This window comes from Sturnira hondurensis, unplaced genomic scaffold (assembly GCF_014824575.4).
Source record: "Sturnira hondurensis isolate 20B ecotype Veracruz unplaced genomic scaffold, ASM1482457v3 Scaffold0022201, whole genome shotgun sequence".
Taxonomy (NCBI): domain Eukaryota; kingdom Metazoa; phylum Chordata; class Mammalia; order Chiroptera; family Phyllostomidae; genus Sturnira; species Sturnira hondurensis.
The window spans coordinates 5,625,873-5,652,713 of NW_028094832.1; the positions used below are offsets into that span (position 1 = coordinate 5,625,873).

General features: G+C 38.6%; 1 protein-coding gene across 5 annotated transcripts in view; it reads right to left on the reverse strand.

Moving 5' to 3' along the window:
• The window catches only part of ADGRG6 (adhesion G protein-coupled receptor G6), a 131,176-nt gene that overhangs the window by 56,391 nt on the left and 47,944 nt on the right, over window positions 1-26,841 (reverse strand). For all 5 annotated transcript variants that reach the window (XM_037034748.1, XM_037034753.1, XM_037034752.1 and 2 more), the window contains exons 3-5: window positions 11,289-11,630; window positions 8,444-9,067; window positions 583-651 (exon numbers count right to left, since the gene is read on the reverse strand). In XM_037034748.1, the coding sequence (XP_036890643.1) occupies window positions 583-651; window positions 8,444-9,067; window positions 11,289-11,630 (1,035 nt within the window). The remainder of the gene's footprint in view (window positions 1-582; window positions 652-8,443; window positions 9,068-11,288; window positions 11,631-26,841) is intronic.

Consider the following 26,841-nt stretch of genomic DNA (forward strand, 5'->3'; position numbering starts at 1 on the left):
CTTTAATTACATATTATTTAGCATGCAACTGTTTAGTTCATCATATATAATTAGAATGATGATCATAATATAGTTATGCATTATAATTAATAAAATTACATTAATATTAATTCAGTATAAGTATTTCATTTTAATACTTGTTATTGCACATCATAAATTGTCTCATGTCTTCATCTTAAATTTAACTGAATATTCAACTTAACTTTTCCCCTAGATTTTTACATATTAATACTTTTTCAAAACATTGTATGATTGAATTTATACTGGATCTTTGCAATATTCTTGAGAAGACATAAAGGGAAAAAATTAAATCAACCCTTGGTTATAAGCACATAATAATTCACATCTAAAAAACTCAGTGCTTTATGGGAATGTGGTCATCCAGTATGTGAATGCATTCTTTCTCCACACAGTATGTACTGTGCACCCACGCAACTAAAACACATCCAGAAATTCTCTGTTTTGCTGGTTTCTGGCTTCCCAAAACAAGGTTAAGAAACAAATCGAAACAACAAAAACTACATTATCCAAAATAGGAAGTAGAAAGCAGAGAGACTCCAGAGGATGACGCTGGCTCCCTACCTTGGCAGAGGGTCCCCAAGTCCGCACAGCTGGCGAGTTCTGCTGCTGGCAACGGGATCAGGTAGGAACCTGGACGAACACAGAGCATTATACAAGTTTGACTTTGGATTTAACACAATCCAGGGAAAAAGTCACAGATCACATGTTTGGGATAATAGGAGCAGCCCTAGATGAGTCCACCAGTCACACTCTATCTAACATTGAGGGAGTCTCTCAAAGTCCTGGTGTCAGAATTCCTGCAGGTGTAAAGGCAAGTTGTTGAAATAGCCCTCAAAATCCTCAACTCAATTTATTGGTCATCCACACCTGAAAAAAAAAGGTCTGTGTGAAAAGTTCAGGACCTTTTCATGTAATAAATTTACAGCTCTGGTGGAAATTTATATAAATGAAACAATACAAACATCAAAAATAAGTTTCAAAAGTAAACTTGGGTATTAATACTCATACAATGAACGTTTTCAGTTCCTAAGCACTAACATGATATATGCAATTCCAGAAATATGTTTCTGGGATTTCTACTTGGTCTCTGTGTCTTTCTATTCCAAGCTTTTACTGACGCATCCTGAATAGGAAACAAGTTTTGAGCTGATTTTTCTAGTAGGAGTAGTGGGTTCTCTCTGTCATACTAACTCTCTCTTTGACAATAAACAACAGACTTTTATGAACAGGTCAAGGTGAGGGAAGATGGATTCAACATCCCAAAGCATATTCCACTATGAATGAAGACAGAAGAATAAAAGGAAACACACACAAATACATATATTCCATTTTAAAAGGGCATTTCTATAATAGTGATTCCATTCTAATGTTTAAACAGTTTTCTGAACTTTCCTGTGGGAACAGTACAGGTGAGTAGAGCAGGTACAAAAAGATGAGCTAGCAAAAGATGTCTAGGTAAATGGTGTGCACAGGCAGAAAGCTTTCCGCAGTTCAATAGCATCTTAAGAGTCATGGTTCCTTCATTTTTTTACTGCCTCGGGCACCTGGCCCAATCCTGTAGGCAAAGCTGTGATGTTAACTGGCACAAAGCTCTCACTACAGATCTTTACATGCTTATTCAATAAAAACTCACTGGCTATTTATAGTGTATGTGGCACAGGGGGCCCAAAGAATATTTGGAGGTAATGTTGCTGCTCTCAGAGAGGCATAAATGGGAACCAGCTTCACAGTTCCCTGACTGATGTGGTTAGTGGCCCAAAGGAGGATGTGATCAGCAGCTTGGTGAGAAAGGAGGGTGGCACTACACATTACAAAGAAAAACTGTGAAGAACATGAGGAGTCACTATGTTGTTCATGGGATAAGAGACTAAGATGGACATTTCTAGCCAACAGAATTACTGAAACATATACACCAAGAAGGCAGTAAGAGATCTGGGAACGCAAGTGACATGGCGTTACTGGGCATTTGTAGAAAATGGGCAGTGACGATCAGTTGTACAGGTAATGGATAGGGGTCTCGTAGAGTGCGGGGACTCTGTCCTTCTAATGATGGTGTATCCCACCCACACAGCAGGTGGATGCTCAAGGTTTGCTGAACGAATGATGAATAACTGCTCACATTTTAAACTCATAAGAAAACAACGTGAGAGAATTAAATTTAAGTCTGAAAACACTTTTGAGGCTCCATAATCAGTTAAAAAGAGAGGAGATACAAGAAGCAAGAATAATACTAATGATTGAGAGTTGGTATCATGCATAAAATGATGATGGACAGGAAGAGACAGATATGAGACATTTGAAGATAGAATGCATAGGACTCAGGGACTTTTTGAAATAGGGAAAGAAAGGGAAGAGATGCTTTTCTGGTTTCCAGTTTGAGATACTGTTACAGAATACTCTTATAAAAAGAGATAGGAAATACTAGAAAAAGAGCAAATTTAGGTGAGGCGGGCTAACCAGTAAGTTCAGTAACAGAAACCGTGGTGCCTATGAGACACCTAGGTCCATGGCAGTGGTGCCCAATTTTGTAAGAGGTCCAGCCAGGCGGTACTCCACTGAAGCTAAAGCTGTGTCTGGGACCCCGGGAGCTACAGTGCAGCTTTGAGAGGAGAAAAGGTGCAACCATTGAAATTCCTATATTTAATGCTCTGATATAGGTGAAAAAAGCTCCTGTGGAAGGTGGCTTCACAGAATTAAAGGGCAGACAGTTTTGTGGAAGTTGTGGCAATAGCAAGTGAACCAGAAAGGTCAAGAATGACAAAGACATAGAAGACCTTTAACTTTACACGGGAATTTTGTTAGCAGCTCTCCAGAAATCAGTTTCAGGAGCGTGGGAACGATGAACTGTAGACTGCCAACATTTGGTTAAGGAGTGAATGCCAAAAAAAAAAAAAAAAGGAAGCCTGGCTACGACAGGAAGCAGAGATAGAGAGGGGGACTTTTAAACACTGAGAGCTTGGACAAGTGTGCCATGAAAAAAGAACATTCGGGGAGGCAGAAGTTGAGGGCAGCCTTAGATAGGCCTGAGGTAGAATTTATCTTCAATGTTGTCTGCCCATTCCGTTTTCCCACACACCTAATCTATGCCCCCTCTTGCAGGACATCTTTTCTCCTCTAGGTTCTTATACGTTAGTAAGGAACTTCCAGAAAACCAAAAAGCTTTCCAAATTTAAAGTGACCCGGGAAATCTCAGCCAGTGTACCAAGCAAGAGAAGAGACCCTTGGATGGAGAGTTTCTGTGCTTCCCAAATCGCACAGGATGTTAGAAGGCAAAGTCTCCCCAGGCCACTGCTGGCGCTGATATAGTATCTCAGGAGACAGAGGGAGATAAGGGGACATTGTTGTGGGAAAGAAGTTGGACCGCTAACTACACGTCCAGGGCAGTATGTCAGCAAGCTTAGAGGTGGAAATAAGGAAAGAAAACCAGAAGAGTTATGTTGTTATAGTAAGATATTTGTCAATTTTCTTTGACATTTTGTCAGTGTCATTTATAATAACAAATATAAATTTCAATATGTGACAACCTCTTTTTGGGAAATTGTAAAATTTACCTCCTGCTACTTAAGTTGTCACTTGTTCCTCCTTATGCACTTAAAGTTTAGCAAATGGACACTGCTTTACAAATACTCAATAAACAGTATTTTATGATGATTCATATAGCAATAGACATTAAATTTGACGATTTGGGGGGAATAGTATAAATACAAATGAAGAGTCTTATTAGAGGGAAATTATTTTGAAAAAGAAAATCTTACATTACAAAAACAGCAAATTATATAAGTACTTGAAATATAAAAAGTGCATGCAATTTTTAAAATTTCTAATGAGTTCCATGTTCAGCATATCTGCATAAAAAGTCACCATGGCTATCAATTTTCCTAGGCCAACAGATTTACAAACCAGGAGATCGTTAAGCAAGGCGAGTTCTCCCTCGTGGATAAAGATAATATCTTTATCATCAAGGAACTGTTTTCAGAATGTAACCTCTGTACGTTTACTGATTTTTCTAGATAGCACAAAGGTGTTTAAAGGTATTTACTTAATATTGACTGCAAAATTTAAAGCCAAATTCCTTTGAAAAATGTTATCTCTGAAAACAGGCAGTTGATGAGAAGCTCCAAATCTTTCTTTTCTGTTTTTCTTCTAAAATTATGCTATTCAAAGGAGTCACTACTTATTTACACGAGCTGTGTAAATAGAAAAAGACTGATATGTGGCCAACAACTCACCTCATACTCTATTTAATGATAATCCGAATAACAGCAATGAACCCTTAGCATGAGTTACAATGGGAAAAAAATCCCTTTCAATTTTTTTTTGCAGCTGTGCTAAGTAGAATTTTACAATTTTTCTGTAAATAGATTTCAAATAAAATTATTTCTGAGAGCTATTTATGTACATAAAGAGTTTAAGCATCTCCAAGTAATAAAGTCCTTTGTAAAGATAAAGTGACTTGATCTTTATTGTTATATATATTATTTTGCAATCTAAATATGTTGGTCAAAATTTTGTTAGGGATAAAAGAAAGGAGCCAATAAGTAGTCAGAGTGTGGGGGCCACGAAACACAAAACTGTAATAACTGAAAATGAAAGGGTAGGAATCCAAGGGTTGATGATGCCTTAGTAATTAAGCGCAAAACCTTGGCAATGAAAATGGTAGTTGGTACAAATCCAAACATTTCTAAAAAAGAATAACAACAAAGGTGGATACTTACAAATTGTGTCTTATCACCATAACCACAGTGGCTAATAGATGGAAGTGCTTAGTGATGCTAGTTAAACAGATGTAATTTGTTGGAACCTAGATGATGCATTGAGTTGTACTGTGTGACACCTCAGGAAAGAGCAGTGAGCAGTAAGATAAATAAAACTGGTAGAGAAGCCATTGTCCTTTCTTTGTGAGAATTGATGGACACCAGCCAGCACCTAAGCATGAATCATAACACAGGCAAACACTTACACCTATAATTAAAGAGTCCGCAAAGAAAACTGTCTATCCGTGGAGGTCATAAAACTGAATACGTTTACTAAAACTGTTCTAAGAGAAAGAATGATGCTATATAATAAAAAGAACTGCTGCTAAATAAAGCACTTCATTCTGGAAAAGACTGATAAAATTAACCATGTTCTTAAGAAAACCGACTGAAAGTTTCTTAATTAAGGTATATTCCCCAAGTATGCTTAGAATTGTGTAGGAAAACAAAAAAAAATCCACTTCTAAAATTGTTGAAATATTTATTGATTTTATTAAGCCTAGAATATTTCAGATCTGAAACTACTGACAGGCTGTTTCAATGTAATTAGTTCTGTCCTGCTATCTAGAAAAATTTACTTAGTGACAGACCCTTAGAAAAATCTATTCATTTTCTACCACAAGGTGATTCTGAAATAAAAGTTCCTATTTAACAGACATTGTCAGGCCAATGGAATGTTAGGCGTGAAATTCTGTTTTCCCATTGGTCACTGTACTGATCATTAGTTGTTGGAAAATACTAGCACCATAAACGGCAAGCTATGATATTCTGGGAAAAAGGAAAGGTTAAAATGTTAATAGAGCATGCTTTTTTTTCACTTATTAAAGTTTTGCTTAGCTAATAGGCTTAGATATAATCTGCGTTACAGGTATTTCCTGTCAGTTAATAAGTGACTTGGCTCTTCAACTCCCAAAGCTGATGATTAAACTGCAGGAAACTCCCTCACCCTCTCCTGTTATGGCCCCTGAAACTCGGTCCAGGATATCTGAACCTATGAACTGTGGGTGTTCGGTGCCATCTTGGAATGTCAGGAAGACCACCATAAAAGTAAAGGAATTCAAATCACTGATTAGGGAAGCTCATGCCACTCCTTGGAATGAAATCATTTTGAAAGTGCATAGATGACTATGCTACATGAGCATGTGCCTGATGTATTCCAGGAATCTCAAGGCTTGGGAAAGGAGTTTTCAAGGCACCATTAAGAACAATAAAGAAACCAACTCATGGGCATGGCTGTGTTCCAATAAAACCAAGGAAACAGATGGCTGCCATAGGCCCTCTCAGTTTGTCAACCCCTGGTCTACAGGACTTCTTAGAGAGACTTAGGTTTTCTTGTACAATATATCCCTCAAATTTTATTATATTAAAACATCTAAGAAGCACTGCAGGAAAGAAACCAGGTTAATTTTACTTAAAGCAAACACCACTTTAAGACCCTGGAGGGCTAGCGTTTTCTCACACAAAGCTCTCTGACCAGAAGAGATGGCTCCTGGGCCTTCAGAGTTCTCACCTGGGAAGGAATTAGCCTGCTTGCTCTAGCGCTGCATCCCATTGCCTAATCCTTCTTTTTAAAATTTTTTTATTTATTTATTTATCTTTAGAGGGGAAGGGAAGGAGAGAAGGAGAGAAATATCAATGTATGGTTGCCTCTTGTGAGTCCCCTGCTGGGAACTGGCCTGCAACCCAGGCATGTACCCTGCCTGGGAATCGAACCGCGATCGTGTGGTTCGCAGGCCCGCGCTCAATCCACTGAGCTACACCAGCCAGGGCCCCATTTCCTAATCCTTCTGATTCTGAACGGTGGTCTGATGTATCCTGATGAAGAATGAATGGCTCTAAAACCAAACTTTCTGGGTTCCGTTCCTGACTTGTCCACTTACTCACAGAAGTGACACTGGTTAAATTCCTTAAACTTTTTGGGCCTCGGATTTCTCTTCTGCAAACATGAGGTTAATAATGAAACCCGCGCTGTGAGAGCTATGTTGTAGAAGATGAGTTAACATGGCTTCAGTGCTTTAAACAGCACCTGGAACATAATACACACACTCAATCAAACTATAAATTAAGTACTAGCTATTAATCACATACCTACCTAGCCAAATTCTTTTCTTTCTCTTTCTTTCTTTCTTTTATTCTTTTGGTTGCCAGAGTGCCTCACAAGGAGACAAATATTGAATGGTCTGTATTACGACTTCTCGTAACGACTGAGGACATGGTGAACACAGGCCCCTTGACGAAGGATGTAGACTGTGTATCACTGCCTGCTGCACCCGTTCACCATCCCACACCAAACTTGCGCACTTGACCTTCTCAATCTCCTCACGGAGTAAAAGACTGCTCAGGAATTCCTGAAAGTGTTCTGTACCCAATCAGACCAGGAGGAGCTAGGGAACACCATTAGCTCTTACAAAGTTCCACAGTCTCCTTCTGGAATAGGGTCGTGGTTTACCTTCTTTCCAACAACTCACAAGGAAATAGCTCGCCAATGACATCACTGAATAGCCTCCAACATCTCAGGAGTGCTATGACCACATGGAGAAATGGGTTACCCGCACAGAGGGTAGATGACAGCAGTTCCCCAGGCCAGAAGGGCAAACACAGGTCACCAGGACTGGGGAGGTGGCCTCAGGTCTTCACAAGGGGTCCTAGTTAGTTCAAAGTACTGGGAACAGATTTCTGACAGAATCCCCTCCAAAGTTACACACAAATTATTGTTTAATATTAGGCCCCTTCTTCTATCCTTTAATGAGCATTCTCTCTGTGACTAAAAAGTATATATTATCTACACCTTAGATTTGGTCATATAACATGCAAAAGTGATGATGAAACTTACATTTTGTGTCTGATTAGTCCTGTACTAAAATAAGGGCTTCCAAAATTGACTTATGTAACTAGAGAATATTTGACAGATGTCTATTTTAATATATTTTTACATAGATTTCTCTAAGCATTTTGCATTTAGTTACTTGCAATACAGTCATACTTAAAGTCTCTCAAAATGCAGTTAGAAATAGATTATTTGAAACAAATGATAAAGCTCATTTTCAAACAAATAGAAAGAAAAGTTCAAAGAAAGCAATGATAATTTCTGATTATCAAAGATTTTCCTTAAATGGACAATGTGATCCTTAATACCAACTGCTTTTAGGTGGTGGTTGTTTATTTAAATAACATAATGGAAATTTCATTCCAGGATGATAAAAATCAGCTTTTAACTGTATCACCTATGTGATTAAAAACAATAATATTAATTTCTTTTGTTTCCGGCCTGGTATGAACATTTCTATTTGAGACATGATAATTATAACTACAGTTTGTTGGTGGTAAAAACTGTGTGATATTTTATGACATAAATAAAACTTAAAAAATGGCAGTACCAAAAGCTTTGATTGAAAAAATATGGCTTCTAATCAAATGCCTATATAAATAGCTGAGCAGATAACATTTTAAAAATAAAAAGAGCTCATTAATGCTATATAACTAATGCTAATTAATATACACATACACATTCACACATACAGGTACTATGTATACACATATGTATAATGCAATTATATACGTATACACACATATATAATTAGATACATGAATGTATGCATAATTTTTTGTTGACAAACATATTCATAGAACGATGCTTTAAACAAACAGTTAACATGCCACAGACTTACCACAGCTCAGGTTGCTTTCAGCTTTCAGAGCTACCGTTGGGATGGTCCAAAAGTCATTCTGCCAGTCGACCACATTCCCCTTCACATTACAGCTGAGGTTGGAGAGCATTTTGGAATCCATGGTAAAATTCCAAAGTCGAAAGTTATAAATGTCCCCTTTTAGAGAGGCAAATTCAATTTGATCGGAGCCCAACAACAATTTCCCATTCCCCGAAATAACTTTATTGATGGTAGAATCACATGGAACTGCTTCGTAATTTCTTTTGAAACTTACACCCACAGAGCCCAAAGAATTATTCCAAACGATGCAAAGTTGCTCAGAGTTTTCTGTGAAAATGTCTTCTTTATCCTTTACAGGTAACGCACTGTTTAGCAAGCATTGTGAGCCAGATAGAGTTAGAAAGTAGCCATTCTTGGCCTTTCCAAAACCGAGTAACTGTGTGAAGGATGCATTTGAGTAGGAGAAAGCCATCCATTCACCGTCTTCCTTGCCAATTTTGGTTGCTTCAAAACAGAGTGTGAAAGCACTGAGCTCCGGAATAGAGACACTTTTTGCAGTGGATACCTGGTACGTATCTAATGTCTGGGGTAAAATGACCTTTTGATTCCTTAGGGACACAGCAACTAGGAGAAAACATAATAACAGACAAAACATGTTAACCTCAGATATGGACTCGTCAGACGCAAACTGTCTGATACACCCAGCCCCTCAACCACTCTACCAACTGACCTCTGCCCGCCACTCCCCTCTTTCACTGGACCCTCTGCATTAGCTCATACAAATGATAATAACAGCAATAAAAAGTCCCACCCATTTAAACTCTCATCATGGCTGGGCTTCACACCTAAACCTCTGAGGTACGGTCAGCCAAGTTAATAACAAGTATTTTTCTTAATCCTAGAACTAGAAAAAAAACAAACCATAATTAAAAACTAACCGTTTCAGGAAAGCTCGACTTACACTTAAGATTTTTGAAAATATATGTGACTTTCAAATAATTCCTAAATATAATAACTAGGAATTCCATTTTTGATTAACAGTTGCCTTTCTCCCTTCAGACACCCCATACCCTACTCATGTTCCCTACCAAGAGGGTCATTCAGGAACAAAGGCAAGGACAATTCCTCTGAGGAGAGGGAGTCTAATACAACAACAAACAAAAATGGAATTTTAAGCTCTATTTCATTTACATTTGAACTACTATATTTTATTTCCTTTATGTTTGAGTTCGTGGTTCGAAGGGCAGATGGTGGAGCTCCCCATCCCAGCTCCTCCACTGTGCTGTGTGACCTTGGACATGTTGCTCACTTGCTCTACCCTAGTCTCTTCATCTGCAAATTGAAGGACAATGGCACCTATGACACAGGTGCTCAGGGATTAAATAAGGAATTAAACAGGGATTAAACAAGTTAATACTTGCAAAGCACTAGGGTAGTGCTTCTGCTATAGTCTGTGTATAGCTAGTATTGATTATTAATATAGATTACCATGATTATATGCACAAAATTCCAAAATTTTGGAATATAATTAGCCTATTCCTACACTAGCCTATTCCTTCTGCACATATGTGAAAATACTAAACAATGCAACAGATTTAGCCCTATGCTAATACAATAGACATTGTGAAACATTATGAACTGATTTGAGAGAGAAGGAACCCGCCTCAAAAATGCTATTTAATACTGGTTTCATACGAAGGCTAGTTCGAATATATTTTAATACATACCAAAATAGGTGTAGGGTAAAAACGCCATTTTAAAATAAATATTCTAGTTAAAAGTCCATGATGGAATTTAATAGAATTATGTATTTTAGTGTACTTTTAAAATATAAAGCAGTTTACAGGTCTATTGACCTAAACCCATCTTACGCAATATGAACCCAGTGCTCTACACGTGTTGTTAAAATAAAAAGGCTAGAAGGAAGCGTGTCTCTCAATCATGTATTAGTGGTTACGGTTGGGGGTATATAAGTAGGGGACTGTAGTTTGCTAACTTCCTATAATACTTTATAATTAAAAAAACATTGTTTGAAAAATTAAAGCATGAGTTTCAATTAACCACACATATATCTAATGTCAATAACAAACAGTAAAAAACCTGCACCAAAAACACAATTTATAATGATCAGAGTCATTTTCATAGCGGTGCCTTTTTCTTGGTTCTTTTCTTGATACATGACATCTACTTAAGAAGCTGTAGAGAAAAAAACTGTGTAACTACATCTCAGTTTTGAAGCTTGGGTTTTTGTTAGGCAAAGACAGGTTTTAGAAAGAATAGAATTATTTAAATGCTAAGGTATTCCAGAATCTGGGAAATATGTTTGATTAAAATATATTTTCTTTCCTTCAATTGCCATTTTTTCAAGAGACTTTCCTCTGGTTATGTTGTTTATTAGGTTAAGTTAGAAATTGCTCTTTTAAATTTTTATTCTGATTTTCTATATTTGTCCCCTAGCATGGTTCCTTGAAAAGGCAACAGCTTAAAAGCCAAAAATAAAATGATTTCTAAATAGAAATGTTTTAAACATTCAATGGAGACATGCTAAAATTACAGATTTTAGTTATTAGCTGTGGAATATCTAGTATCTTCCAAGTAGCCTTTAAATGTTCTGCATATAAACAATATAAAGGAATTCAGCTCTACTGTAACCAGATTTTGGATCTGGTAGCTATATATTGCTAATGAGAATACTCAGAGAAAATGAACATCTTCTTGCCCTCAAATTCAAATGCTAATCATTCACATGCACACGAAAGATCACAGCTCTGTCTGCCGGTCCTGTGTTTATTGGAGAGCATGTTAAATGAAAGCAGAAGCTTGGCCCGCTCTTTGGTTTACATACCTCGGATGTAGCTGGCATTGAACCCTTTCTTCTGGATGCTAAAGTCACTTGAAAAGGACACATGCATCTCATTCACACTTGAGTTAAACGATAGGCCTTTGGCAGTTGCTCCACAAAATTTAGTCTGGCTTTCTCCATTATCCAGGGATAAATAGTCATAAATGCAATTGGGAGCTTCTTCAATGTCGAAGTCATTAAACGTTATCTGAATGATGTAGCCAGTGGGGGCACGGAGGGTCCACATGCAAGCCTGGGTGTTAGGGTAGTCATTAGGGTAGCATGGAGAAGTGAAGGTCCCGGAAGGGTTGGACAGCACCAGCCTGCAGTTGGCACATCCCCGCACTGTTGGCCAGACAAAAGAGAGACAGAGAGAAGGGCTGGGATCAGAGGCGTATAATAATCCAAGAATACCACATACTGCGGACCAAGTGTAAACATTTTAAAGTACCAAAATATAATCATGAAAATTAAAAAGAAAATAAGAACATCTCAAAGACAAAGAAGTACTGATACAGCAACAAAAAGTAAAACAAAAATACAAAATTTCAAAACAACGATTCTTAAACTTGGGGTAGGGGGTTCCCATCCTCTGGGCATCTGGTGAAAGTCATGGGAACTCTTTCCAGTAAAATGCACCGGGTCCACAGCACGTGGCACACATTTTCAGAGAGTACAGGAGGCCTCAGGAGGCAACAACGGATTTCACAAATCTTCACTGACCTTAGCTGAGAATCTCTAGAGTAATTGAATTGGGTTTGAGGGGATTACGGAACCATACAAGTAGAACTCTGTATTATAAACCACGGCTAAAAAGAAACACTTAGCAAGTAAACATTTAAAGAGAAAGCAACCAGACGTGGAATTGCTGGGTCATAAAGTAGTTCTATTTTTATTTGAGGAACTTCCATAGTGGTTGCACCAATCTGCATTCCCTCCTACAGGTGGCCAGGGTACCCTCTTCCCCATCAATAGACAATTGGATAAGAAGATGTGGTACATATATACAATCGGATGTTACCCAGCCATAGGAAAGAATGAAATCTTACCATGTGAGACAACATGAGTGGACTTAGAGAGTATCACACTCAGTAAAAGAAGTCAGAGAAAGACAAATACCATATGATTTTACTTACATGTGGAATTTAAAGGGCAAAATAAACAAAACAGAAACAAACTCACTGATACAGAGAACAAACTGAGGGTTGCCAGGTGGGAGGAGTTAAGGGGATCACTGAAAAAGGTGAAGCGATTAAGAAGTACAAATCGGTAGTTGCAAAACAGTCACAGGTATATAAAGTACAGCATAGAGAATATAGGCAATAGTATTGCAATAACTATGTATGGAGTCAGGTGGTACTGGACTTATTGGGGGTATCACTTCATGAATTATACAAATGTCTACCCACTACACAGTACACCTGAAACTAATGCAAGATAATACTGAATGTCAATTGTAATTGAAAAAATTTATAAAGAGAAAGAAAGCAACCAATACAAAAAATTAACATGTTATCTCCTGGCAGTTTGTAATCTTTTCTAAAATTCAAAAAAAAAATAGTATCACCTCTCATGTGTGGAATACTCATAGTTTTGAAAGTACTTTTGTTTATCACATTGGTTTTTTACAGTTTCTAATTACATACCTGTTTCTCATTATATAATTAGTATAACTATATACTAATTATATACTTATCTCATTTATGCATTCATTCAGTGAATGTTTACTGAGTGCCTGGTATAGTTAGTATATACCAGCAAAAAGGGAAGATTAAGTCTCTGAATGATTCTTACATTGCTATTTTGGACACAAAGATAAACAAATATTATCATGACAAATGGTAATAAGAAGTAGAGGGAAAGTAAAGCAGTCAATTATTTCTCCATTACTATTTATCCGGGCTCTGGCTATTGGGTAGAACCAGAAACCACGGTCCACTGTCTTCCCATCTAGTAATGCTTTTGTAATTATATTCATACTCTTAAAATATTTGTGTAAATATAGACAGTAATCTCATTTATCCAGCATTCTGGATAAAGAAATTGCCATAAAGCTAACACATATATTTTCAAACAATAAAGTCTTTTTACCATGTTACTATAAATCACTCTAAATTTGTTGTGTTCCTCCCCTTTTCACAAAATTGAGTGCAATGAAAATGCAGTAACATTTCTTGAAAATGGTAGTTATAACAAATATTCTTCTATATGCAGTGATATATTCAAGGACATATATGTTATGCTACTCGAATTAAGTTTTGCTTTTTACTATTCCCTGTGACCACCTACTGCTACACACTGTCTTTTGTGTCAATCACCGTTTCATGTCATTCACTGTTTTTGTGATATGCACTGTTGCTTTAGTTATGCACCACTTTCTGTGTCATGTGCTGTTTTGTGCCCTTTCCTGGTTTTGTGCCATGCACTGTTTGTGTCATGCACTGGTTTTGGGTCCTTCACTGTTTTGTGCCGTGCACTGTTTGTGTCCTGTACTGGTTTTGTGTCCTGCACTAGTTTTGTGTTGTGCACTGGTTGTGTGTTGTGCACTGTCTTGCCAACTCTGCTGCCCATCTGTCTTTCTAACACGCCCTCCCTCCGTTCTGCCTCCCTAAGTCTCCAACAACGCATGCAGGCCTGAAGACAGCCAGGAGAAAACAGTTTATGATCATCAGGGGGTCCGCCCAGCGCCCCCTCTCAGCTGCCCCGGCCGTCATGCCTCTCTCCTCTGTAGCACTGTTCAGAGCGGTGCATTACTTCCATCTGTGAGATTGTTTGCTTTTCGTCTTTCTATTCCCTCTAGTCCCTACACTCAACAAGCAGATAGTATGCACTGCCATGTTTACCATCTTACTCCTTGTAGCATCCCTGACACATAAAAGACCTTCGATAAAATGGGTTATATACAAGGGGGGACCCAGGAAGCCTGGGATTTATTTATAAAAATTGTGTATTTATTCATACACATTTAAACTTTAGTCACCTTCAAAGTACTCTCCATTTGATGCAATATACCTAACTGAGACTTCTTTCCACCACTCAAAAACAGTTTTTGAACTTGTCAATTTGGATGCCTTTTAGTGCCTCTGCTGTTTTTTGTTTCACCTTTTCCATGTCCGCAAAACGTTTTCCTCTGAGGACTTTTTTCATGGGAGAAACAAAAAAGAGTCACTTGGGATGAGACTGGGTGAATAGGGAAAGTGGGGCAGGCACAAGGGCCATACATTCTGGGTCAAAAATTGCTGAACACTCAACGTAGTGTGGGAAAGCGCACTCGGAAATCACCTATCGCAAAACGGGCAAATGCACTGAAAATGTCTTCAAAAAGATTCAATGAAGCCAAATGCAGCCTCTTATGACAATGCCAACTGGTGCACTGAGACATTGGGTTCCTAGAACACTCACCTAGTGGGGAAGCCTGTACTACAAGGGGCCGACCCTCTAGAGGATAATTCCGGCTTTTGGGGGGTCTTCCCTCATAGGCACATCCCATAGACACAACAGTGTAGTGATGGCCAGAGGGAAGGGGAAGGCAAGAGCTGGGTGGAGGTGGGCAAAGAGGGGAAAATGAAGACATCTGAAATAATGTCAACAATAAAAAGAAAGTTAAAAAACCATTTAAATTTATGAAGAAATTAGTTTAAATGAATGGAAAATGCCTAAAGTGAAAATGATGAAGTACAGTACATGAACCTAATTCAAACAAAATCTAAATCTAAAGGAAAAGATAAAGGGTGTGTGAGTTCTAGAGTATCTGTTTAGATGGGGATGGGGCTCTTCCTTTCAATTACTTCACTCATGGCACAGCCTCAGATGGACGGGCCTCTCCGACTAGGTTAGCTCCCTGCTACTGTGCCTTGGGCTCAGGAGAGGGAAGTAATCTGAGTGAATCAGGCCTAAACCGTCCAGCACTGAGCACTAAATATTACAAAGAAAACCAGAAAGGAAGATGAGATGTACTCTGTGTCATCCCAACGTGTGTGCAGGCAGCATTGTTTTCCCCTAAAGAGACAATGTTCCCTATATCCAAGTCCCTGTATCTCTATATCCAAGACCCACGTAACGCTCATGATATCCTTTCTCATGGTGCATTGTTTTTGCCAAAGTCTGTCCTAAGAATTGAATGAAAGGTGAGGGAAAATTTAATTTGACTGTAATTTTAAACGAGTTCATCTTTCTGTGCCTCAGTTTCCCCAATTTTACACCAGGGGTAATACCAGCACCTGTCTCCCAGGTTTACTGAGAGGATTACATGGGTTAATATTGTGAAGTTCTAGGAGCTGGGTGGGTGCCTAGTTAGCACTGTGTGAGGGTTGGCTATCATCAACCATTACTGTAACACAAACTCTGTGCTTCAATGAGAAGACACCCATAATATTCATTAAAAAACATTTAAAGCATGGTAGCTAGACAGCATTTAGAGACAGTGCTACTAAATAGTGATTATCTTAACTGGATTAAATGTCAAATTAAGCAGAGTATCATCATATTCATTAGATTTATAGATCAATTCATGTTAAAGAGCTTTCATATGTATTATCTCATTTGACATCATAATAGCTCTGACAATTAGTTTCACCTCCATATTCAAATGAAACAGATAAAGCTAATATAGATGAACTCACCCAAAGTTACACATCAAATTAATAGTAAGCCCAAGAGTTAAACCAGCTCTTCTAAAATTAAGTCTAGGGTCTGTCTGAAATTAACAATAGACATGCCAGAGTGGTAAGCCCAAGTACTGTCTCAAGAGACTTTTTTTTTTCAAAGGGCAATTTGTTAAATGTAGTGCAATCACCCTTAAATTAGTATGTTTTAAGAGACTGATTTTAAAATACTTTAGTGAAGAATGTTAGGGAACCTAAAATATAATGCTTAGGATTTTCCCATTTGGAGAAATCAAATGTTACTGCTAATTGATTCCTACACTATCAGCTAGTTCATTAAGAAATGAATTTGTTTTCTCATTAGAGAAAGGCAGGGCTCCTTAGAAAGATGGCTACTAAGCAGCCACTGATTGAAGCCTTGGTAAACCAGAGTTGACATATCTTCTGAAAACCACCCAACTCAAAGAATCTGGCTGGAGATATTCTCAAAGACAGATATAGTAAGATATTCACACTTCTAATTTATAAAAGCAAAGTTTTCAGGTAATCTAAACAACAAAACAAATCTCACCCTCTTGCCTATGCCTGTAAATATCTGGCAATAACTTACTCATGCATACTTTCACAAAATTTATTTTTCAAAGAAACTCAAACCTAAAATGGAAAATCTCCCAGTCATACTAGAGCCTACCTTCATTTATAAACAACCTTTAGATATAGCTTCAATAACCATTATCATTTTGGGCTTTATATTTCAGAGGTTTGAATTTTTACTCCACACTAGCTGAAAGTACATCTCTGTAAATCAAATATGATGTTCTTTAAAATCTTCACAAAGTAGAATTTTCAGATCCCAAGAGATAGCTTAAATCAAGAGATCAATTTTAGCTGCTCTCACTACAGATCTTTAAATGGAATGAATGTTTTTCTTATACTGTATTAAATGGTGAACAGTATGAATGCACTGGAATTAAGTCTTGTTCATTATTTGATGTCTGTGAAACTGTCACTAATGAATTTGTTGGAAACACTAGTCAGTGGAAATTATTTTCAGAAAATGTAGCTTAAGTTACTGCTCAGCTTGCATCTAAAGTCATTTTTTGAATTATCTATGTGACTCTATTAAAGTCTAACGAATGAAGAGTCGGTCATTTGTTTTAGAAGGTTTAAAATATTTAGCAGCCTTGAGGGTTTCTGAAGATTCAATGCAAGGACCAACAGTTGCGAGTTCTAGAACCAGTTCTAGTGCCTGCATCGTTGCAAAGTCAGGACAGAAACACGCCAATTCTCCAGATCAGGTAAAATGCTGCCAGATGTGACCTCGTTGAGCTGTAAAATACAACTAATACCTTAGATGCAGGAATGTGTTAAACGACTGATAATGTAGAGGACTGAACAGCTTCATCAAGTTAAGTATTTATATATTTAAGTGATTTCAGGCTCTACGCAGATTATTTCAGGATGGCAAGGAATCTGCAGGCAACCTGGCTGTGAATTTGCAGTTCACAACAGAGCTGTGATTCTGTCAATGTGATAGACTTGGAGAGTATCACCAACCCCCCTCACCACTGCTCTTCAAGCTCTGCACTCAATGGAGCATCTCCAGGTTGGGAGGGCTGCTCTCAGTCCAGGGTTATATGGGTCATTCCAATACCCTGCTAGGACTTCAGGCAGCCCAGCAGGGACATCACTTTATTCCCAGAACTCTGGTTTCCCCAGAGTTGACCAGAAAATTGTTTGATTTCCCCCTGTAATGTTTCCACCTCAAAATGTTTTTTGGAAGCACCATGAATTTGAAACTTCCACCTTACTTCAATCTTTTCAATAAAGTTTGACAGTTTAAAAAAACTAGTAAGAAGCTGAATTAAAGGTTCCTTGATGAGGCAACTTTAAGCTTCACAATTTTTTGAATCTCCAAAGAAATTCACATGCACCACACCCTCACGCTTCTACATTCTGTAAGGTTGCTAATGTGTAAACGTTGAGTCCTGTCTTTCCATAATCAGCGTGGCAGGAGAACATTCCCCCATGTAATGCCAAAGGTAATACTCTTGGACGATCCAAACAAGTGAACTGTTGTGAGTCCATGCAGAGTCTGCTTACAGTATTGATAGATAGCCCTGGCAAGAGGATTAAATACGCATGCACACATGCGTATCCATGCACACCACCCACACACATTTTCATGGGAAACTGTTCTCTCCTATGCAGTCATAGAGTCTTTCTCCAGTATTAAAAAATAAAACAAAATAATTTAAAGGCAATGTATAATTTGAAACAAAACTGCCTGGTCTCTCCATGTAATCTGCCTTCTGGCTAATATAGTCAAGTCTCTTATTCCCCTTTTATATTCCTGCACGGTAACTCCCCAACTCTGCCTGAATCCAGCCATGGATCTTCTTGCTGTGTCACTCATAGGCTTCTAAGCACTAGTGAAAAGAATTCACAAAATTGTGGACATTATTTATACTAATGAGGCTTTCAATTTTATCTCTCACCCTCTATAACATCTGATGCCTCTGAACACTCCCTGATTCTTTGGCTTCTCCCCAACAGTTCCGACCTTCTCCTTTTTCTCCGCCTGCCCTTACTCTGCCCTCTCTGAGAATCCCCCTGCTCTACTTGTCCTCAACAATGTGCTACTCCAAGAACGGCCCTTAGAGCAGCAGCAGCAGCACCTCCTGTTGGGAGACTGGTCAGCATGCAAAATCACCCAGATGTACCATCCAAAATCCGTACTTTAACAAGATTCTCTGGTGATTCACAGGCACATCAAAACCTGAGATGTGTTCCTTTAAACAACACCGTACTACAGAAACTATTCCCAGTCTTCACACATACACCTTCTCCCAAGGCCTGCTCCCATTCCCCGCATCTTTTGTAGTCACAGTCACACCATGACCTCTGGTTACTTGGTCAGATTCTCGCTTTGAGACTTTGAAGTCAGAGTTACAGATAATTTATTCAAAGAATGGTGAATAATGCAATGATGAAATTATACACATTCAAAGGTAAAACATGCCTTGGCTACTTGCACAGAACACTGATGGGTAAACAAAGAGAGAGAGAGCAAGAGAAAACGCACAGAAAAAAGAGATGAGAGGAAACAGATGCTTGGGAAACACAAAATGTTTAGTTCTAGACATCCCATGTCTGGTAATTAATGGGAGGAACTGTTTTTTTGTAGCCTGTCTTTGGATTCTATCACAAGAACTTTATTATACCTCCCGTCCCACTTCTGGACTTGATCCGGCTTCAGGGGGTCGCTGTCCCTTACATCCGAGTGTGCCTTGAGCCCACACTTTCTGGGGCTCTCTTCAGTGCTCCTCTCTCTACACCCGTTCTCTCTGGGTGATCTCATCCAAATGCAAGCCCTCGTTATGTTCAAATACGGACGCCATACCGCTGCTGCTGAGCACCACACCCACACTTGTGAATGTCAGCTTGGCATCCCCACTTGGGTACCCGCTGGGTCCCTCAATCCAAATACCAGTCCTCAAATAATTTGACTTTTTATACACTTCATAATTGTTAGTAGTATAAGAAAGGCACGAGCTAGAACTCTGAGCCACCTTTTTTCTCTTCTTTCTCCCACCCCATTTTAAATAGTTTGTCAAGAGTTAACAATATTTATTTTATTCACAGCCATTTAATTCATTCCCTCCCCCTCATCCCCGTGGCTGCTTAGTTTAAGGTTCTCATCTTTTCTTTCTCGGGCAAGGAGCTCAGCAACCCCTCTCTCTGTCAGTAGTCTTGTCACCTCCAACTCACCCTTCAGGTCACTGCAGGAAACATCTACGAAAATGAAAATACAAGTCTAAGAGCAAGTTTTCTGTAACTCAAAATTTTCTCTGGGATCAAATACAATTAGCTTATTTGAATGACACATACAGAACTCCACATCTGCCCTCTTCATACTTTCTAACTCATCTCTTAGCACGCCCCACATCCATTCACTTAATAAATACTTTGTAAGTATGTACGTGCTGGGCACTGTAATGCATGCTGGGAACATAGTCATGGATAGAATACAATCTCTGACTTTAAGGAATATATGCATTATTGTAAATACAGATAAACAAGTAGATAGTGATAATGCAATGTGAAAATTGCTGGATAGCGCAGGTAGATGAATGTGATAATCTAGATTTAAACTCTCTAGAAACGGTACCATTTCTAGCAGATGAGAAAGGAACTGAGGCCTAACTATGCAGCATAGAAGTGGGCCAATCAAGAGGGGAGGCAGATGAGGAAAAAAATAACAGTGTTCTGGGCAGTGAGGTCAGTGGATGCATAGGCTTGCGGGTGAGAGAGAACACGGATTGTTCAAGCAACGTGAGTTCAGTTTAGTTGAAGCACAGTGTGCAAAGCGTGGGGGGGGGAATAAGGGATAAAATGGCAAGGGAGGTAGAGATGAGGTTCTGCAGGGTTTTGCAAACCATGCTTGACAAAACGAAGAATTTTAATAGGAGCAGTAGTGAAAATAAAAAGGTTTTGATTATAGGAAAGTAAAACAATCAGATTTGTGTTTAGCATAGACATTTTTAAAAACCTCACCCTTTCATACATAAACAACACAAAACTACCAGTGAACAAAGATCCTTGTAAGAATCACTGCAGCCAAACTCAGAGGACTTCAAAGATGACAAGAAGAAAGACAAAAGACAGCAAGCTACCATGACAGCTTGTTTGTGGAAAGAAACTAGCTGTCACAGTGGTAGGGAAGATTAATCTCCCAAGGGCTCACTGAAGCAAAGCCTAACTGTTGATGGGAAAACATAAAAGCAGCAAAGTGACCAACCTAGAGTTCACTGAAGATCTGTCCTAACTTTGATCTTGCACGCTTCGTTACCCAGAAAGAAAAACTGAGGAGCCTATAAAAAACACTCACCTAGCATTTGTGCCACTTGAGAATGTCACAGAAAATCTGTACATATGGACTATCTAGCCAACATTGCAGGGTAAAACTGGTTTTGGTTTTTCTTGGAATTAGCCAGAAAAATATTGCTAAATATTATCAACATAAGTGGAGAATGTTTTAGTGTAATAAAGCCTAATTGTAGTTCTAATACCTGTGAAGGCAATGATGAAGTTTCTGGCTAAGCAGTGCACTACTAACTTTTTGAGCACATGAACTATTCATGTGCTCAAAGTACTAGGCATATATTTGACTAATAGTAAGATGCTAAAAAATATTAGTTTTTAGTGTGATTGTGATTATGGCTGTTATTTAATAGCAGAGCATGTTTGCCATGTTTCAGTTCGTTCATTCACTCACTCATTCATTCAGTTTTCTGGGCTTCTACTTCCATTCATTTTCAGTTTTCTTTTAGACATCTTCGCATATGGTTACAGTGGGTGGGGACAGGAGGTAGGAGTAAAACAAATTTGAAAAGTTAGTGACGGTTATTGCTTCCAATTTATTCCATGTTATGTGGTACAGGTGAAGAACCTGAAATTAATAGTTAGAACAAGCTTTGGTTTTAACAACTTGTCCTCCCAATAGGTTGGGAGGGTATATTGGGAAGAAGCTGGCGGTAACAGGATAAGTGTGCATCTGAGCTCAAATTTTCCAAATAAGCCTTTAATTTGAGGGCATTAAAAAACCCACTGGGGTTTGCACACAGAAATGGAAGCAGTTTAAATAGTCCAGGGTCAGAGCGGAGCAAATTATAGATACAACTGGCATAATTTTGTCCCTTAAGGAATACTTCTTATGTTAACATCTTAGTAATAAGACAGGTCTGATATAAAATCTCTATAATACAGGTTTTTTAAAAAATAGAAATATTTTCTCAATAAAACTTTCCATAACGTACATAAATAGCTCGCTTAAATAGGCCATGTAATTGCTTTAATTTATCGCTAGAATCACTTTTCAAAATATTTACATAATGTTAAAATTTATGTAAACTCTGCATATGTTTGCACACAGATCTCAAGTATAATATATGAGTGTAAGAGAGAGAGAAATAGATAAGAGTTTTCCAGCCAACTCTGAAATTGAACTTTAAAAAGATTTCTTTTAGTTTATCTAAATCACATAATCTAGCTAAGCAAAAATATTTCATTATTGTTGCAAAAAAGTCACTGTGGCGAGGAGAGTGTGCTTAAAAAGCTAAACCCTTTCAAGATCCTTTCCAGATCTAAAATTTTGCCTTTGAAGGCACTTCCTTTAAAATTTGAATACAAGCCATATAAACTTATGAAACATATTTTTAACAGTATGGAGAAAGAGGAGTCAGCCTTTAGTGAGTGATTACTTTGTGCCAGATGAGAGCCGTGTAAACGGCCTTCCTCTTGAAATAGCTGTGTTTGTGTGAGCATCTGGCCATACGTCAAGTGGATCCCAGTGGGTTCCAGTCTTGGCTCTTCCATGAACCAATCATATGACTCTGAGACTGTCACTAGGCATTGAGGCCTTGGTTTCCATGTCTGAGAGAAATGCCCACTTTGTTTCTATAACCCCCCAAACCCTGGGTATTGAGTTCAGGTCTTTACATACGACAGAGCTTCAGTTGGTCCCTTTATGAGGAAGAAGCTTCCAGGAGGGTCATAAAGACAGCCGACGCCTCCCTCAGGGAGAGTGTGCTGACATATAGTTTGCAAGATTATGAGACAAGATGGTCTTTCTGAGTAGTCATGAATCTCAGTCTATTCGCATTCATTTGTCCACTTTGAGGCCATCAGTCAGCCAATACAGATCGAATGAAATTAGAGCTAATGGTCAGCAAACATCCTGGCTTCTGGGACATATTCCGACTACTCAAGAAAATTTCCACATCTTGCTAACAGTCCTTATTGTGCTATTTTGAATATTGCTGGCTTAGGATTATAGAGCTGGCTGTGACAGATTGTGAAGATTTAGAGTGTGGTTACCTCAAGAAAAAAGCACCTCCTTTCTACTTAATGTAGCTGCTTCAGTGTGTTCTTCAGGCCTACCAGCTTCCTTTACAAGAGAAAACGTGGTTAACTTTTATACGAAGTCAACACACATATTGAAAAGCAAGGCGGAATTTCGGCTGGCCACACCATTGCCAAAATGCTGATCTAATTTCGAATCACCCTGGGTTGGGGATGAGGTGATTAACTCTGCAGAGCCTGTGCACATCAGGGCAACTCAATCAGCTTCTCCACGTTCAGATGGCTTCATCTCTGCCCCAGGGATCCTCCACTATCAATCACAAGTCTGCAGCAAAAACACAGTTGGAAAAGTTCGTGAAGTTCACCAAACTTTATAATTATAAGTTTCCGGGATAGTATAAAATTGACTTGCTTACAGTCTTCTTTTAGCCAGGTCTATTTTTAAACTTCAGAAAAATGGGACAGTGACTTGTTATAGGTGGGTGAGTAAGGTCACACCTGCAGGCAGGCCCCCAAGAAAACCAAACCAGGAGAAGGGGGCGGGCTGGGCGGCCTTCGGAGCAAACAGTGCAGGGCGCTTCCTGCTGGAGACGCAGAACAGAGAGCAGAGGTCTGTCTGTGCCCCAGAGGTCTGAGCTAGGGCAAACCTCACTGTCGCTGGAGAGAGAGGGCTGCCTAGGCTGCCAACATCTGCTTCGTCACTGTTGGGGGAGCTGGAAGGTCACTCAAACTTTCTGTGAAATGGTTTGTATCTTCTGGATTCCCATTCAACTTGGCAGTGTCTGAGGGAAAGATTTGTTTCACGATCCCAGTGAAAACATCACCCAGGAAAGTTCTGTAGGGTAATATCTAAGAAGTTATGTTGAAATAATGAGTTATTATAATTCTATTCTGGTCCAATACAAGCTGTAGAAAGCATAGTTTAATCACCCCACTCTTCTTTTTTATTGATTTGAGAGAGAGACATTGATTTGTTGTTTCACCTAGTTATGAGTTCATTGCTTGATTCTTGTGTGTGCCCTGACCAAAAATCAAACCCATGACTTTGGCGTATAGGGATGACACTCTAACTACCCGAGCTACCCATCCAGGGCAGTCACCCTGCTCCTCATCAAAATAACACTCATTGAGTGTTTTAAAATTTTCTAAAATTTACTGAAATTACATAGGAAGGTCCTTCCGACAGAAAAAAAAAACTGAAAGGAAATTTCCAACAATGGCAATCCAGGATCTAATATAAATACACAGCTTTAGACATACACACATCACTTTCTTAGGGAATGGTTTATGATGGGAAGACCATCTTGGCATCAAAACTCAGCCAAGAAAAGATGAGAACTTTAGGTTTCTGGGTTATTTAATAATGAATTAAAGTAAGAAGAAGATATCTGGAGATCAGATCTTCCTGAAAGTTATTCGTTAAGATAATTTGAGTTGAATCTACTCAGGAAAATAAAGTGATTTTTCCCCCTCCCAGTATAATCAGCTGACTTTCAGTTTTTAGGATGAGCAAGACATGAGGCACCTTCTGAAGGACCAGCCAACACGGTACTGCTCTGACTGAAAGGGCCGCTGCTAGTTTCGCTATGCAAAATGGGTCGAAAACACAGTTCATTGAAACTTTAATAGAAGTTAACATTTGCTCATAAAATGGCATTAATAGTTTATACACGTGTGTGACTGTGCCTGAAAGGAAGTTTTTCAAATTACCAACATTTTTCTGTAACACATCATTTTTATGGGTATTATTTTACGATGGTTTACAGATTTCTATAAAACCAGGTCATGATTCAAAAGTGGGCCATGCAGATGAAGTCCCTTGTTTGCTGTTTGTCTCACACCAAACATAGTCAGTAAGAAACACATGTATGACACTGAACTTAAAATGCAGGCCAAAGCTCTTGACCAAAACATAATGTTCTACGTGATTACGACAATGAGGATCATATCTGGTCCTTACCAGCTCAGACACAGCAAAGCCCCTTTTCACAAACTATAAGAAAAGCAAAACCTCAAAGGACAGCCTATCTTTTTATTGCAGTTCACTATATTTAAACATTCACTCGCAGGAGAGCTGAAAATTAAACACCTCTAGTTCACAGAAGCTCTTTTGGACGCAAACCTAAGTTTCTATTTGAACTGGCTCCGGAGTTGCTCCAATGCCAACATCTTTACAGCTGGTCTCAGCATGCGAACCCCCCATACACTTGACTGGAAATAGCACACTGCCTGGCTGGAACTCTCTGCACAGCATTTCAGTGAAAGACACTACTGTCCTCCCAAGCACATTATTCAACAATTAGATCTGGGCTGCTGAAGCAGGAGACAAAGGCAGCACTATACCCTGTTTAGTTCTATCAGTTTGCTTCATGACGTCATCTTTAGGTACAGCCTTTCAATTCACAGTTTGATTTTTTTTCCACAGGACTACAAATGATGTAGAAGCCATGTAAGAAGATGCACATCTACCTTCGGGGATACACCCTTTTCAGAAATTGGAAAAATAAGGACTTTAGTTAGATAATCTCACATGTTAGTGTAACTTTCCTATCAAAACCATTAATAAAGGCAAAATTTAATGTTAATAAAATTTCAGTGAAAAAGTAGAGCAAAACGTATGCATTCCACTTGGTACAAATCCAAGTAACACTAATGTGCGGATCCTTTCTCTGCCTTTGGTGGATTAAAAAATTTGAAAAAAGAAAATATAATGCCAATGCTCAGTTGATTTAATCCAGGATTTTAGGAGAAGGCTGGGGGGGAAACATTCTACATTAAGAATGTTTGATATGAGTTGTGATTAAAATCACCATGTTAGACATAATAGGAATAGCACGATGGCAGATTAAACTATCATATTCTCCTCTCAACACCCTTTAATAGCTGATGGTAAGAAACTCAGAGAAGTAAAATAACATACATTTTGGACATAGTTTGGGTGGGAGCCCTTTGCAGTCTGCTTCTTCCTTTGAATCTTTGGGTTATATCCAATAAAAATGGAAGTAGAGACCAAAAAAATGTAGATATCTCTAAGATGACCCACTTATCTTGAGTTCACACTTTGACATTGTGTAGTGCCAGCACACAAGCTACAGACTTCCTCTTTCCCACACAGAAAAAGTTTTAGGTGGCAGTTTGTCTTTTTTTTTTTTGGTGGTGGGGGTGGTAGATATCTGAAAATCTTGTGGTACACCCTCTGAAATTTAAGACTATTTTCCTTGGCATGCTTCATCTAATTTTATTTCCTTGTTTTCTTTGCCAGATATTTTCTTCTCAATTCCATACCCCAAATTCATAAGATGGGCCAGGCTAAAAAAGTAAGGAATAAAAAAGGGTGGAATTCTACATGTACACACGTAATGTGTGTGCCTTCTGCGTGCACATGTGATAATATGCAGGCGGTTTCCACTGGGGTAGGGAGCGCTGTCTCCCTGACTCACATTGAAATGTCCAGTGCCTCATTTACACGTGGCAAAGATTCACCCCTCGAAGACCCAGAAGCTGAGGGAAAAGGACACACACATGCTTTGTACCTCAAAATTTATATGACACTAACATATAGAATTAGGCATACGTTTTCAACATGTGTATTTCAAGATGATATTTTTTAAATAATCAGGATTTTCTACATGGTAGAAGAACACCAAGTTGTTTGTTTCTTCCTGGTCATGATAAAAGTTAAACTGAGATTATATTTGATTTCATATAATATGCTTGCTTCACTCTAGTCAAACTATACTCACTCAGCACACACTACGTATAAGGCACACGTTGTAAGTTCTAAAAAGGAAATGATTTACTTCAGGGAAAGCAAGAAGCCACAGCAGAGGTGCAATAAATTTCCTGACCTAAGAGGGTCATTACACTTGAGGCCTGTCATTGCTTTATACACTGTTTCTTCATCTCGTACCACCTGGATCTCTGTCATCAATAACATGGAGTAGGATATTACTGCTTGTAGAAACCTTCTAGCCCCCTCACTTTGTGCCCTTCACTTTATAGATGTGGAAGTTAAGGTCCAGGGATACCGACGAATATGTCAGACATTCCAATCTCCTTGTCCAAGAGAACACTGTGAATTAAAATCA